Source organism: Anopheles marshallii, chromosome 2 (genome assembly GCF_943734725.1).
Source record: "Anopheles marshallii chromosome 2, idAnoMarsDA_429_01, whole genome shotgun sequence".
Classification (NCBI taxonomy): domain Eukaryota; kingdom Metazoa; phylum Arthropoda; class Insecta; order Diptera; family Culicidae; genus Anopheles; species Anopheles marshallii.
In genome coordinates, this window is record NC_071326.1 from 27,688,210 (window position 1) to 27,702,136 (window position 13,927).

The window sequence follows — 13,927 nt, forward strand, 5'->3', positions numbered from 1 at the left end:
AAAATGAAGTTCCAGTATAAGGAAGAGCATCCGTTCGAGAAGCGAAAGGCTGAAGGCGATAAAATCCGTCGCAAATATCCGGACCGTGTGCCCGTAAGTATTCGCGTGCGTGTGGAATGGGTTTTCTTGTGTGTGCTTTTTTTTTTAATTCTGCTCTAGCCAGAGGAATCGAGGTTGTTTGTTTGGTATCACAAGTGTTGAAAAGCAGCCAATAAGCTACTCTACTACACCCCCCACCTGCTTTTGTAATGGAAAATATGGCAACATGGAGGCAGAATGACCGTCGTAAATTAGGAATGAGTCAGAATTTGTGGTGCAGCAAGATGCAATATTTTTGTGTGGTGAACATTTTCACAGTCTGGAGGAGGAAATTAGGACAACCAGAAGGTTCTGTCTAAATGAGGCTCTACGCGGAAGAGTATTCCTCGAATGGATGTAGACATTTTTGAGATCTGTAGATGATGTAGGTTTGATTTTTCCTCATGTTCCAAGGTTATTGCGTCATGGAAACGCTCGGTCAGGAGTAGCAATGGTTGCTTTGTTGTTTCTTTTTTCGTTCGCCACACAAGCCAACCATGACACGATCTGATCGCGTACGTATCTACTTCGCAGTAGCGTTTTTTTTGCTACACCAACAAATTCGCACACACATACACGCAATGCGAACGAGCGGGTGGTGGAAGTTGCACATTGGTTGCTGTTTTGACCATAGAAATTTGCTACCGCGTCTCGCGTACTTTCAAAAGCATCGTGCACAAAGAAGCGAAGAAGGTGGAGATGGTGACATATTTTTAACTGGGAAATAAGCCTTTCTTTTGCGCTTATCGGACAAGGAACAGGCACGCAGAATGAATCATCCGTGCTAATCGCAAATCGAACAGAGTTCAGATCGAAAACAATTGGACAAGAAACACACCACCAGAACCAGGTTTATTGTCATGGACGACCCACCACTACATACTTAGGGCCGAGTAGGCTGGTGTGCGTATGTGAGCAACTTTTTCTCGCTTTGTGCGCATGGTCATGCCATTGAACATCATCAAACACCAATACACCGACATTGTGCTGGCAATAACAAAGTGAAAGAAAATAACATACACCCACCAATGCCCCCTCCCTTCGGGTTGCTTGGATCAGCTGTGTTTGGCTTGTAAAAAAAAAACACTTGACCACATTCAACTACAGGAAGTTATTACGTTTTGGCATTTGTTCTTGAGGATTTTCACAAAATTCCAGATAAATTGCAAATAATGCAATTCAAGTTAATTTAATGTTGGGTGGTTGTGTTACGTTATCTTATTTTAATAATCAAAAATTGATCCGTCAAAAAGGACGTCACCCAGAGTAGCCATTCCGTTAAGATTTCCTTTTTTTAAGCACGAATTCAGCCTACATTTTAGGACTGTTTTGTGCCAATTAAAACATTCGGCACAAAAACTGTGCCACCCTAGGTATGGCATGTAATTGTATAACACATATTGGAAATACTGCCGAGAGATTGTTTTTTCAAAAATATCAGCTAGCAGTTCAGTGTTAAAAGTAAACAAAAGTGCTACAAAAGAGGTAGGAAATCAGGTCACAGTTCGCACAGTGTTGCATGGTATGATTGATAAGCGTTTCTTGCCTTATGGGCCAGATGGCCCAACGATAAAGCACGAATCACCTGACGATCAAGCTTGATAGTGGGGTTCTAGCTGCGTACATCAAGCAAACATTTTTTTAATTAAATTCGTCTCTTCTATTGTATTTATCCCCCTTTCCCCCCGGTAAAGGTCATCGTGGAGAAGGCACCGAAGGCTCGCATCGATGATCTGGATAAGAAGAAGTATCTAGTCCCATCCGATCTGACCGTAGGCCAATTTTACTTCCTGATCCGCAAACGAATCCATTTGCGCCCGGAAGATGCACTATTCTTCTTTGTAAACAACGTCATTCCGCCGACGTCGGCCACTATGGGATCGCTGTATCATGAGCATCACGAGGAGGACTACTTCCTCTACATTGCTTACTCGGACGAAAACGTGTACGGCAGTACCAACAACGACAGCAACTAAGCAGCAGCAGCAGCATACATATGTTTACGGTGTGTTATAACGATACAACAAGTTTATTCATTCAAAGGAAGATGAAAACAAACATACACACATACTGAAATACTTGTGGTGATAAAAATGCAACAAAAAATATGTGAAAAAGCCATTCTCTCTTGTATTAAGCTCGGCGTTGTACGTTTGTTATAACCGATCCTGTTCTGTCTCCAAATATCCCCACGCATGATGTTCAAGATCGAGCGAATTCTTTCCATACCGGACAGAAGAAGTATTCGCACGAGACTGACCATTACTCTACATCCCTTTTCCCTCCTGATGTTTATTTCGAATTATAGGTAAACAACTGAATATTTCCTTCTAAACCCTCCTTTTCTCTCCCTATAACATCGCATTCGTTTCTTCTTTGTTCTGTGGTTCATTTGTAATGGGGTATAGTTATATGAACTAGACCGTATTCAATTACGTATTTTATTTAATGCAAAAATAAGGAAAAAAAAGTGTATAAGTAGGTTTAATTGAAAAAAATAAAACAAAAAAAAAGCTCTTACAAAAACTGATCCATCCACAACGCGTCTAGGTTATTTTTTCACTGTGAACCCGGCTAGGTTTGCCTGGCTGATTGTAAGGATCTGGAGAAAGAGAAATTGCAGAAAGAATCGAAACTGGGTGCAATATGATCAATGCATCCAAAAGATGACAGACTGGACAGTGTCAACTTCTGAGCCAGTCCTAAATTCCACCGGCAAGATCCTGCTCCGAATGGACCAACCCCTTCCAGATCGCAGAACATCTGGTCGACGATCTAGAGGTAGCAGAAGAGTTTTGTTACCTTTGTGCGGTCGAAGCTTCGGACAATAACTTAAGCAACGAAATCTGTAGACGTATTGTTATCCGGAAACGTGCCCCAAGACTCCACAAAGACACGAAATTTCCTCAAATATTGCACTCTGATACGTCCGGTATTCTTATATTACCATGTGCTTTGGATGATACAGATGAAGCTTCCCTAGAGCGCAAACACTCTCACCATTCACGAGTGGCAGATGCTCGGGAATATTTCTGAAGTATTAGTGAGTAAGTCATGTTGAAGATGATAATCAACCGCCAGCTGTTCGGGGGAGCAGACATTCTGACTATGGTCAAATCGGAAGGGTACGGGAGTGGAGGAGGGCAGCCCACAACCGAGTTTCCCGGGAACGAATTAGTGACATGTCAACAGGATACGCTTAACTGTGTGCGAACCAAGAAGAACATCTTTGAGAAACAAATTAAAACATTCAAACGAAACAATTTCACCGTTCGGACTTTATTCGGACAGGATTATTATTACATCGGTTCATTTGCACGGTTCATCACTGCAGAATGCCCCACTGTGCTGCGTCTCTATGTGGCATCAAGATGGTGCAAGGTTTTGCTACCCGTTGATAGTTTCAGGGGTGTCAAAACAAGAGGAGTCAACCAAACCATGAACGACGTTACTGCAAACCAATCTTTTTCTTGTAGAACGGATTGATGGGGCTGGGTATCAGGTTAGGCTTCAGTAGACTTTTGGAGGGCTTTTTGCTGGAATCGAACGGCAGCTGGGGCGAGCTTTTCACCTGCTTGATGTGTTCCACCAGATCCTGGGCGACATTTTTGCTCAGCGCAATCTTAACCCGCTTTCTGGCCGGCGTTATCGGTTCATCATTGTCCACCGCACCTACCCCATTTGCCCCCCCTGATGTCCTTTTGAGGTTTGTTTTGTTTGTTACGGGCGTCGCTGTTTTTTCCACCTTCGCGGACAGTTTCGTCTTTCGCGAAGGAATGAAATATTCTTCCTCACCTTCTTTCAACGGTTCCGACCATTCGTCCTTCGTCTGGAACGGTGGCGTGCTGTTGTTCGGGGTAGGTTTATTACTATCCGGGAGCTTTTTGTTAACCGTAGCAGCTTTTTCTTTGCTCTTTTTAGATGTTTTATCTTCGTTACCTGCTGATGCAGGAACCGGTTTCGCTTTCTTCTCTTTCACGGTAACCGGCGACGATGCGGTTTCTTTCACAATGGGTACCAGTTGGGGGACATCGTCCGAATCAGCGAACTGTGCCGATTTAGTTTTCTTTTTCAAACGTTCCTTCAGCAGTTTCAGCTTTTCTGCCTTCTTGCGCTCCAACAGGTCAACTTTCGCTTGTTTCCGTAGGGTGGTTGGAGCCATTTTACGCTCCCGAATTCGTTTCCTTTTGGTACGTCCAGTTGTTTTTTCCGTGGCGTTGGGTAGATCGGTATCTGCGTTCGATTCATTGGCAACATTGCCATCAACTGTCTCATTATTTTCACCTTTTTTTGCACGTTTTGCCTGTATCAAAGCCTCCTTTTGTCGACGCTCTGATTTTATCTTCATCCTTCGCTCCTTTTTAAAGTTCGTCACACTTTTCCGCTGGTCACCAAGTAGCTCTGAGCGGAAAGTTTCCAATTCTTCCACCTTTTCGTCGATGTTTACGGCGAAATCTTTCGGGTTGATGCTTGGCATGCGCTTCACACCGATCGGGTACACACCGGCGGCAAACTTGGTAAACTGTTTAACCAGCTGAATGGCTCGCTTCTTGCCATTGGAATTGACGAACGATTTGTAGCGGTACGTTTCGAACATTTCGATAAAGTCCTGCGGGTCAAACTCAATCTGAGGTATGTCGACGTTTACGCGACCGGCCCTAGGATCAAACACCTTTTCCGTACCCTCGCCACCATCGTCGTTCGTTTCCTCCAGTTCTTCAACCTCTTCTTCTTCTTCTGGTTGTGTTTCGGTCGCTTCTTCTCGCTGTTCATTTTCCTGACCCTCTCCGTTCTCTTCCTCTTCCTCCTCACCATCTTCGTCTTCCTCGGTCACAAACTCTACATGGTCGATGTTGCCCCCGACGAAGTTTCTGCTTTTCCATATCTCAAACTTTTCCTCAAAATCCTGACCCAGATCGGACTGCTGCATTAATGCGTGGAAGATGTTTTTCCTGATCGAACCACTAACCGTTCCATCGTCCGTTCTTAGTAACGCTTTTACGAACACTTCCATTATTTGTTTTACCGTCTCCTTCGATATATTTCCATCCGTCACTTTGGCCAGCTCGTTCAAGAACAGGTCGTTAAAATGGTGCATCAAACCGTACGAGACCACATCGCGGTTCAGTACGGTCGTGTCGATGGTTTCTTTAAACAACTCGACGTGTTCCTTTTGCCAGCCATTTTCGTGCAGTGTAAACAATGCTTGACGCGTTAACCGACGGACGAGCTACAATCGGAGAAGGTAGAATGAGTATCGGGAGACGGACACGGTTTCCTCAACATACCATCATGAATTTATCCATCCGCCAACGATCGATACCAAACCATTCGTTGCCCATCGTAGTGAAAAATGCCTTGAAGAATTGCATCGCTACCGGAACATCGTGGTCAAAGCAGCGAACAAGCGAACCGAGCGATTCGGCCAGCTCTTCCTGCACCAGCGGTTTGTCCGACATCCACATGCAGTAGAACAAACCTTTCCAAAGGCGTAAAAAGTCCACATCGCTGAACACTGAAAACAGACAGGGTGTCAGAATATACCACACACACGCACACGATTATGCCACTCTGAAATTATCCTTACCGAACGTGCTTTGGCTGCGCGTGGAAAGCCATGTCTTCAGATTTTTCAACACCCTCCGGCGCAATGTAGGATTGTTTCCGGCCAAGGCACGAGCAAACTTAATTTCCTGCGCTATGATGGTCGATTTATCGGCAGAACTAGTATCGTTCATCTTGTGCTTTGATGTGGTCCTGTCTGTGACGATGCCGTCCTCCTTGACTACCATGCTTTCCTTCGATCCGGTATGCCGTGCGTACACGAGAAAGAGCTGTTGTTGACGCGTGAGCACGTGCGTGCATCCAACAACTTTACGGCACGTAGAACTTTTGCGTTACGCCCGTGGGACCAAGGCAAACCCAAGCTTCTAGCGCAACACGTGCTAAGGGAGCTCGTGGGAATCAATTAACAGTTTGAGTACTTTTTAAAATGTGGATTTCATGCGCTTTTCTCAACACCAAACTTTTCCATGCTTCACTTTTCACTGTGGTCTTCCACGTTCGGTCACGGGAGATGATAACGAGATGACATTTCTCGTACAAAGATTCAACCAATTCCCAACGCGTAAATGTGACGTAAAATAACGTGCCTCGTTGTTTATAATTACAGTTGTAAATCAAAACCATCGTTGAAGATTCATGTTATAACGCGATAATGTTACAATTGTTATCATGTATTTCAGTAAAAATCGTCAAGAAGGTAAAAATGTATCACAATGAGAAATGTATGTATTCACCTTGGGTTTAACATACTACACCTACCACTGTTCGCTACCCTGGTGAAATTGTTACTTGGAAACGATGCAGCCGGTAGTTGCAAGTGTTTTCATTATGTCTTGAACCATGTACCGAGTGCTTTTCGTGCAGCGGGCTCATGTTCTTCGAAGAAAAAAATGAATAACTTCTACAAAACGCGGTAAGCACGGAATTTCTTTTCCCCAAAAACTATCCCTTTTGCATGGTATATCGTCTTTTCCTTTATCGTGCACAGACCCGGTGCTAGTCCTGGATGGTGGCTCTGCTGCTTGTTGCCTGCCTGCTATGCAGCAACTCTTTGGCGCCCTTATCAGCAGGATCATCAACAACACTTGCCACGAGATTACAAGCGCACGGTACTCGTAACCTTTGGACTGTTGTTGCAGTCACTAGTCATCCGCGGTAGCCTGGAATCCCGCTGGAACCGTGGACAAGCTATTCTGCTTACGCTTCTCGTTGCTGCCTTCAATTGGGGTCTGTTTACAGTGTGCCTGAAAGAAAATGTTGTATTCGCCAGTGTTAGTGGATTGCTGCCAATTGTTCTGTATGATAAGCTTTATTTTACTTTGCTTAAAACGATACCAAAGAGCTTCAGCTATGGAGAAGCGTTCATAGTAGCGCAAGGATTGATCGTTTTTGCTTACTGCACATTCCTGCAGTTGCCGCCAGTTGTATTACGCTCGGGTGCAGCGTATACAGAACTGCAGCTGATCTATGCTATACTTCAGGTGAGTTACAGCAGCATGATTTTAAACCTCTACTAACACCGATTCGCTTGTTTTAGATCGGTTTGCTGGGAATACTGCTGCTCGTGTGCGCAACGTACGCCTTTACCTGGCTTCGCAAAACAGTTCCATTCTGGATCGCACTAGGCATTACATGCAGTCTGGTGGCCTTATGTCCCATCGGTAAACTGCCCGCAGTTACACATTTAGTACTGTTCTTCGTAAATGATATACAGACGATGATGACCACCGGAATGTATTTGGCGCTACTGGTGCTAACCGTTTCGTTCATTATGTGGCAATTTAACTACGGGCGTCGCACGACAACAGCTACCAGGAAGGTGTTCCACTTTCTAATCGTTCTCGTGTACGGTCCGGGACTGTGGTATCAGTGCCGGTTGCTGTACCTAGCTAGCGGTCTTATGCTTGCCGTGTTGATTGTCCTAGAGGTAATCCCAGACCGCTTGTTTCCCGTTGTTTCGTGTCCCTTTTACATTGGTTTCCTTTGCAGATGGCTCGCCTGATACAGCTTGCCCCGGTAGCGAAAGTTCTTAACGTTGCGGTTAATTTGTTCGTCGACGAAAAAGATGCGGGTGCGGTTGCCCTCACGCCATTATACCTGCTGGTCGGATGCTCTCTGCCACTCTGGTTGCACCCAGTACCGTGTGATTTAACCAACTCGGGCGGCCTACAGATGCTCACCCTTTCGGCCGGTGTGCTTTCAATTGGCATTGGTGACACAGCGGCAAGTGTGGCCGGATACCATTTTGGGCGACATAAGTGGCATGGTATATGATTTTTATTATCTACCTTACCAAAGCTAAAAAAACCTAGTTAAAAATGTTTCTTTTTTATCCAATCAGCTTCTACGAATAAATCTGTCGAAGGAACGGTTGCGTCAGTGCTGCTGCAAGCATCGACCATCGGTGTTCTGTATCACATCGGTGTGATACATTTATCGGTGAGCAGGGCCGCCTATGCCGGCGTGGCAGTAATAGTGAACGCCCTCGTCGAATCGAGAACGGATCAGATCGACAACTTGGTGCTTCCGCTGATCACCTACCTGATACTCGTTTGTTCCTCCTGAGCTTGCACTAACCGCAAGTAAACTATTCTTTCACAACATTCGTTACAAACATAAAAGTACTACCACACAAAAACACACACAGATCTCGATCTTGTAATAATTTCTATTTGTATTCCATAAGCTGTAAGTATTGAAAATGTTTCATCTACACACCGTCCCCCTAACCAGGACACATCCGTAATTGCTGACTTCCTGTGTGCTTTTATCCTTCCGTACGTTCGGGGCAGGTCATCATAATTAGTGGATTTGTTATGCACGATACCGCATCCTTTACCGTGTGGTAAATGATGTTCTTAATCTGCAGCTTATCTTCGTGGTTCGAGTGCGTCCGGCTCAGATGGCGGAACTCGTTCGTCAGCTTCAAGCAGTGGGAAATGTTTTCGGGCGACACGAAATCTTCCGCCACCTTGATGCAGTTGTGTAGATTGCGTACCTGGTGCGGTGCCCCGGCCGGTATAAATATGGCATCGCCGGAGCACTGCACGATCGCGTATCCTTCCACCTGATACTCCTGCTGCAATCGTTTGCGCATGTTCCGATCGAGGTACCACTTCTGGTCGTGTATCGGATCGTGGTTCGGTTTGATCGTACCACCCCGCTCCAGCTCTATTTTGTTCAGCAATGCCCGAATCTTGTCCGCGTCCTGCGCATGATAGATGTGCCACAGCGCACCCGGCAACTCTTTCCGCTCCCTTATACGCTGCCTCGTCAAGTAATCACAATCCTCCGAATCGACCAGTTCCACGATCTTCTCGTTGTACCCACGTCTCGGTGCGTCCTTCGGGATGCCCACGTACACCATCACGTTGACCGCGTCGGAAATGTCTAGATGCAGATTGGTGGTACCCTTGGTGGGATGTAACGCCGACCCGTACGCACTATACATCTTGGGGCCGAGATCGGGTCGCACGAAAAAGCTGCTCAACCGGCTCGTTAGATTAAGCCGACCTTCGCGACGCGTATACTCGGCCAGCGGGAGCGATTTCATGAGATCGTAAAACCTGGTCGGCATCATTTCAGCGAAATCATCGCCCGGTGGCCAATCTTTCAGCTTCAGCATCATCGGTCGTTCGCGCTCGTCCACCAACCGCTCGCCAATCTCCTCGAACCCATCCCAAAACACCTTCATCTGGTGTCCGCGTACAATCTTACCGTTGAAGCAGTTGATCAGATCGTTCACGTCTTCGCCAAAATCGCGTCCAAACGATGCCGGCATCCACAGGTCCATATCCATCTTGCTCGATACCGCCGACACCATGACCGGCTGGCCACGTTCCCACTGCTCGTGGAAAATGCGATAGTTGTGCACATCCAGCGGATTAAGCAACCGTAACAGCTTCCCATTGCAGAGCCACTCGTGGGCAACGTCCGTGTACAGGGGTTTCGAGCAGATTAGGTTCATTTTACGTTCGGCCTTATTCCGGTACTGTAGCCCATCCTTCATGCTACGATTATAATCCACAATTAACCGTTCATTCGTCAGATCGTCATTGCTGTGCTGCCCACGGAGGTAAATAAATTCCTCCAAGAAATCCCGCACAAACTGTTGCACACGTTCACGCTCGATGCTCATACATTCGGCGAAATCGTTCAGCTGGTCCGGTCTGCTTACCATGTGCGGATGCAAACGTTCGAAGATACTTTTGTCCGATTTTACCATCTGCTTGATGATCATGGCAAACGTTTGTTGATCTACCGTAGGAGACGGTGTGTATCGTTCTTCTTCACTGTATGGAACTGGAACCGATGATAGCGTCTCTTTTAGTTTCTGTTTCCGTACAGGTTGTTTTACTTTTGTATCCTCACCGGTACCGTTTCCAGCAGTCGGTACCGATTCATTGTCTAGGGGTTCAAATGTTTTGGGCTCGTCTTCATTACCTGCTTTATCTCCGTTTGTCAAGACAGCATCGGAGGGTTGAATCGATTTATCTTCCTTTTCAGATCCGTTGGTTGCGAAGCTGATGCAATCCTTGCTAACGTCTGCATCGTGTTGCACAATGGGCTGCAACACATTTTCATCCGCTTGCTTATCGACGGCCAATACATCCTCGTTTGCTACTGCTGCTGACTCTTGTATAATCTCTTCCTTATCCTCCATTTCTTGTTTCATCTCTACCACCGGTGGAGAAACGGTAGGAATTTTGTACATTCGTTCATCGAAATGATCTCCGTCGGTATGAATCTCTCTAACGAACCCATCAAAGCTGTAGCTTTGTTTTTCCTTAGTTGTTTCATTATCCACTGCATTCCATTCATCGTTCTTTTGCTGTTCCTTGCCGTCGCGTAACTGTTGCGCAAACACGATCCGATACTCAACCGGATCGCTACTAGCCGGGCTACCAGCGAATAATCCCATTTGCTCGATATGCTTTATAGTAACCGATACGTCGTTTCCGACCGATGGTTCCAAACCTGCACCATTCCCACCATCAGGCGTGATCGGATAGATAAATTCAAACTTGTCCTTAATTTTCCTAAACAGATGCTCCTTGCTTAGCGGACACTCGCAGTTGAGCGGAATTTCGAGCAACGCGCAGATACCGTGCATCTGCCGGACCAGCTTGTACAGACACTTGCTGGGAATAATTTGCGTCAGCATGAGGAGCTTTTGGTCGTGCGGTTCTTTCGTGGCGCTGCACAGCAACCAACCGTTCGGGTCCTTATCTTTGGTTGTTGATTCCACAGTAATTATTCCGTTTTTGCGACACTACAGACAAAAGAATGATGTTAGTGCGTCCCGTATGAAAGGTGCAAGCAGTGCTTACCTTGTAACAGTCAATGCACACAACGAACCCGCACGTGGTACAAACCCAATGATGATTGAACAGTGTCGTCTGGCAAACGTCGCACATTTCTCGCACGCCATATACCGCCTGCTTCCAAGCAATTGTTTTATCTGAAAGCAAAAAAGGTTGTCAGAAAGAGCTATTAAGCATTGTTGCCTTCCATCCGGGAACTCACCATCCGCCATATGCTCAAAGTATGCTTCCTTCTCTTGGTGAAAAAGTTCGCAAAATTTGTACCCCACTTGGCCGAGTAGGAATTTAGACTTTTCCACCGATAGGTCGGCGGGCACCTTCTGCAAATTGGAGCTCCACAGTCCGGTGTCCGTATCTTTCGCATCGAGAAATGGATCGGCAAATCCGGAAACTTCCAGCTGGCCAAGATCGTTGTACCTTCAATGCAAAAATGAAACATTGTTTCAGTAACAAAACAATCATTTTGGGTTGGATCCGGCCCTGCTTACTTCAGCTTCCGGAATGCGATAAAGCGACAGAAAATGGCATTCCGGTAACGCGCGGAAGCGGAACGTCCACACTCGCGGCAGCGCGGTAACCGAGAGGCCACCTTGTAGCACGGGCCATTCTGCAAGAACGCTTCCGGTGGGAGTTTTTTCTTCGGATAGGAACGACGCTTCTTGGTTGGATCTAGTTCCTGCGATGCGTTCTTCCGCTTCATCGCTTGTATGGTTTGAAAAAACATTTTTTCGTACTCCATCTTCACCATGGTGGAGGTCATTGGTGGCGTTGGGATAATGCTAGGTGCAGTAAGCTTTTCTGACTTCACTGTAGGCTCCTGCAGATGCTGCTGCTGCTGCAGATGCTGCTGCTGCTGCAGATGCTGTTGCTGCTGCTGCTGCTGGCTATGCTGTTGATCTGTTTCAGTTTGTTTGGGTGGAACCTTGTTTGGTTCCAACATTTGGCGCGCCTGCACACTTTGCAGTAATTTTTGTAGGTTGTACGCCTGTATTTGTTCCCCTGTGTACGATGGAGAATGCATTATTATACATATAGTTATATTATTTGGTGTTGAATAAACTGAGAACACTCACAAATAGCTGAAGCCGATGGCATATTTGCAGCGACATCGGGTACTACGTTCGCGTTGCGACCTTCTTTCTTGTGTGAAATCTTGACGGCCGTTGGCTGCATTGGTAATGGCGCACTGCTACAGACAGTCGGGTGAGAGGGAGTGGACTCCTTTACAGCAATAAAACTGTTGCAGGTACCAGTTTCGTGTTTCGTGTCTAAGTTTAGTGCTTCATCTTGGCTTTGTCCGTGGTGTACCGGCGGTTTGGGAATAATACTTGCCGTGCTGCTTGGCGTTGGGGCAAACGCGGTTTTCGATGGCTCCGTTACTGCTCTATGCGCTGGTGGCGGTTCGGTAGAAGATTTTGCAGCAACTTGTACCATGTTCAGCAATTGCCGCCCATCGTTTGCCCGTTCTTGCCCGTTATATTGGGCCTGGTGGTGTCTGTGGGCCGGTGGTGGAGTAATATCCGGCGCCCTATACACATGTGCCGGCGCTGGGGACGTTACATTCGGCTTTAGTATAGTAAGCATTACGTTTGTACGATGTTTGGACACCAAGATCGGTTCACCATTCTGGGCAAATGTTTTCACCGTCGGATTCGGTGTTCTTCGCTGATCTTGATGGAGCTGTAGCAGACGATAGATTTCCTGTTGTTTCCGTTGAAAATCACTATGCGTTGTAAATAATGTCTTCACCGTAGATAAGGAGGGCTGAAGTTTTAAAAAAAGAATAATTAGCAAGTGAGGAAAGAAAAAGAACTTTTGCGCGCATGTACCGGTGTACGATTGGTCGCTGCTGGTTGGTCAGGACCGTGTACAATTCGTGGAGTCGTACTATTCGATGCTGTGGCCGATGAGCTCATTTCTATCTTGTGTAAGTTACTTTTAGTAATATCCAGCAAATGTTTCGCGTAAACATTGGCGTGTGTCTTTTGGTACGATATTCCTTCAAGTTTCGAAGCGCTTGTGGATACAAGAGGAACCAAAAGTGAATGTTTTGGTGCATCCGTGAGAGCTGCCGGGTTGAGTTTTATCAAGCTGGGTGCTGTAGCTTTCCGGGACGTCGATGGAAGTTCACGTGGTGTAATATTGTACACTGTTGTAATGTACTCTTCCTACAAAAAAAAAAAAAAAAAACAATTTGCTTGGTTGTATTTCAGGCATATACTCCAATATTTTAAATGAATTTACCTGTTTCCTGGAGGTGGATGGAGCCGGTTCTACCATGGCGGCGGCTCCTACCTTTAGGCGCGATGGACTTCTCACAGCCTGGGTGCTTAACTTTTTTTCCACCACATCTTTGTACACCTGTTCGAAAGTTTTCTTCTGCTCGGTGCCATTCGTTTTGCTGCAAAAGGTTGTTGTCGGGGGCGGCGGTGGTGGCACACGCGCTGCTATCGATGTAACAAAATTACTTGCCTGCTGCTCGGTCGGGAAACTCTGCCGGCTACTTTCTGGTGTCACTCGGTTCTGGAACATTTCCCAGTGCCGCTGATAATCGTTCTGTAGGTATTGCTAAAGAAATGGTTACAACAAGAACGCTACACAGCCAACGATGCTCAACAACTTACCTGGTCTTCGGACGACATCGTACTACGTTTCCTAGGATTGCGTTTGATTTTTGAATGAAGCGAAGCACATTTATGTTAAAACTGGTAGGTAGGTACTTTTGGTCTTAAAACAGAATAAAAGGTTATATTATGCTACTGCACGACATTGGAACTATTCTTTGCACTTTTGTTTGTAAGCACAGATCATTCTGATAAATGACAACCAGAAATCGATTGATGCAACACTGCAATGATTCACAGGCTGCCCTTGCTGGCGCGCATTTGTACTAGCAACGTATCGACAAATAAAACGTTTGCCGAGCACAGCATTTTACACAGAAGCAGTTCGCAGAAGTT

The 13,927-nt window shown here is 46.1% G+C and overlaps 4 protein-coding genes across 4 annotated transcripts; 2 read left to right on the forward strand and 2 right to left on the reverse strand.

The window, feature by feature from the left end:
- Positions 1 to 3: 3 nt before the first annotated feature.
- On the forward strand, positions 4 to 2,054 carry LOC128708479 (gamma-aminobutyric acid receptor-associated protein). Its single transcript, XM_053803458.1, has 2 exons — positions 4 to 93; positions 1,773 to 2,054. The coding sequence occupies exons 1-2, from the start codon at positions 4 to 6 to the stop codon at positions 2,052 to 2,054; spliced, it is 372 nt and encodes a 123-aa protein (XP_053659433.1).
- Positions 2,055 to 3,526: 1,472 nt separating this feature from the next.
- Positions 3,527 to 5,870, reverse strand: LOC128708520 (ribosomal RNA processing protein 1 homolog). The gene is made up of 3 exons (XM_053803499.1): positions 5,666 to 5,870; positions 5,367 to 5,593; positions 3,527 to 5,308 (listed from the first exon to the last, which is right to left on the reverse strand). The coding sequence occupies exons 1-3, from the start codon at positions 5,868 to 5,870 to the stop codon at positions 3,527 to 3,529; spliced, it is 2,214 nt and encodes a 737-aa protein (XP_053659474.1).
- A 663-nt stretch (positions 5,871 to 6,533) lies between these two features.
- On the forward strand, positions 6,534 to 8,208 carry LOC128717800 (dolichol kinase). The gene is made up of 5 exons (XM_053811477.1): positions 6,534 to 6,556; positions 6,632 to 7,124; positions 7,181 to 7,570; positions 7,633 to 7,909; positions 7,985 to 8,208. Exons 1-5 carry the CDS (start codon positions 6,534 to 6,536, stop codon positions 8,206 to 8,208), a joined length of 1,407 nt encoding a protein of 468 aa, XP_053667452.1.
- Positions 8,209 to 8,410: 202 nt separating this feature from the next.
- On the reverse strand, positions 8,411 to 13,609 carry LOC128707366 (lysine-specific demethylase 3A). Its single transcript, XM_053802319.1, has 8 exons — positions 13,592 to 13,609; positions 13,212 to 13,535; positions 12,791 to 13,135; positions 12,041 to 12,731; positions 11,456 to 11,966; positions 11,170 to 11,384; positions 10,974 to 11,104; positions 8,411 to 10,915 (listed from the first exon to the last, which is right to left on the reverse strand). Exons 1-8 carry the CDS (start codon positions 13,607 to 13,609, stop codon positions 8,411 to 8,413), a joined length of 4,740 nt encoding a protein of 1,579 aa, XP_053658294.1.
- Positions 13,610 to 13,927: the final 318 nt, after the last annotated feature.

Bases quoted from the DNA above. Each gene is read 5' to 3' on its own strand.
- LOC128708479 (XM_053803458.1), top strand. From the start codon at position 4: ATGAAGTTCCAGTATAAGGAAGAGCATCCGTTCGAGAAGCGAAAGGCT. The intron at 94-1,772 runs GTAAGTATTCGC...CCCCCGGTAAAG, and splicing joins AATATCCGGACCGTGTGCCC to GTCATCGTGGAGAAGGCACC.
- LOC128708520 (XM_053803499.1), bottom strand. From the start codon at position 5,870: ATGGTAGTCAAGGAGGACGGCATCGTCACAGACAGGACCACATCAAAG. The intron at 5,594-5,665 runs GTAAGGATAATT...GTCTGTTTTCAG, and splicing joins GCGCAGCCAAAGCACGTTCG to TGTTCAGCGATGTGGACTTT. The intron at 5,309-5,366 runs GTATGTTGAGGA...CTCCGATTGTAG, and splicing joins GGATGGATAAATTCATGATG to CTCGTCCGTCGGTTAACGCG.
- LOC128717800 (XM_053811477.1), top strand. From the start codon at position 6,534: ATGAATAACTTCTACAAAACGCG. The intron at 6,557-6,631 runs GTAAGCACGGAA...TATCGTGCACAG, and splicing joins AATAACTTCTACAAAACGCG to ACCCGGTGCTAGTCCTGGAT. The intron at 7,571-7,632 runs GTAATCCCAGAC...TTTCCTTTGCAG, and splicing joins CCGTGTTGATTGTCCTAGAG to ATGGCTCGCCTGATACAGCT.
- LOC128707366 (XM_053802319.1), bottom strand. The intron at 12,732-12,790 runs GCGCGCAAAAGT...TTAAAACTTCAG, and splicing joins CCAATCGTACACCGGTACAT to CCCTCCTTATCTACGGTGAA. The intron at 11,967-12,040 runs GTGAGTGTTCTC...CATCGTACACAG, and splicing joins GCCATCGGCTTCAGCTATTT to GGGAACAAATACAGGCGTAC.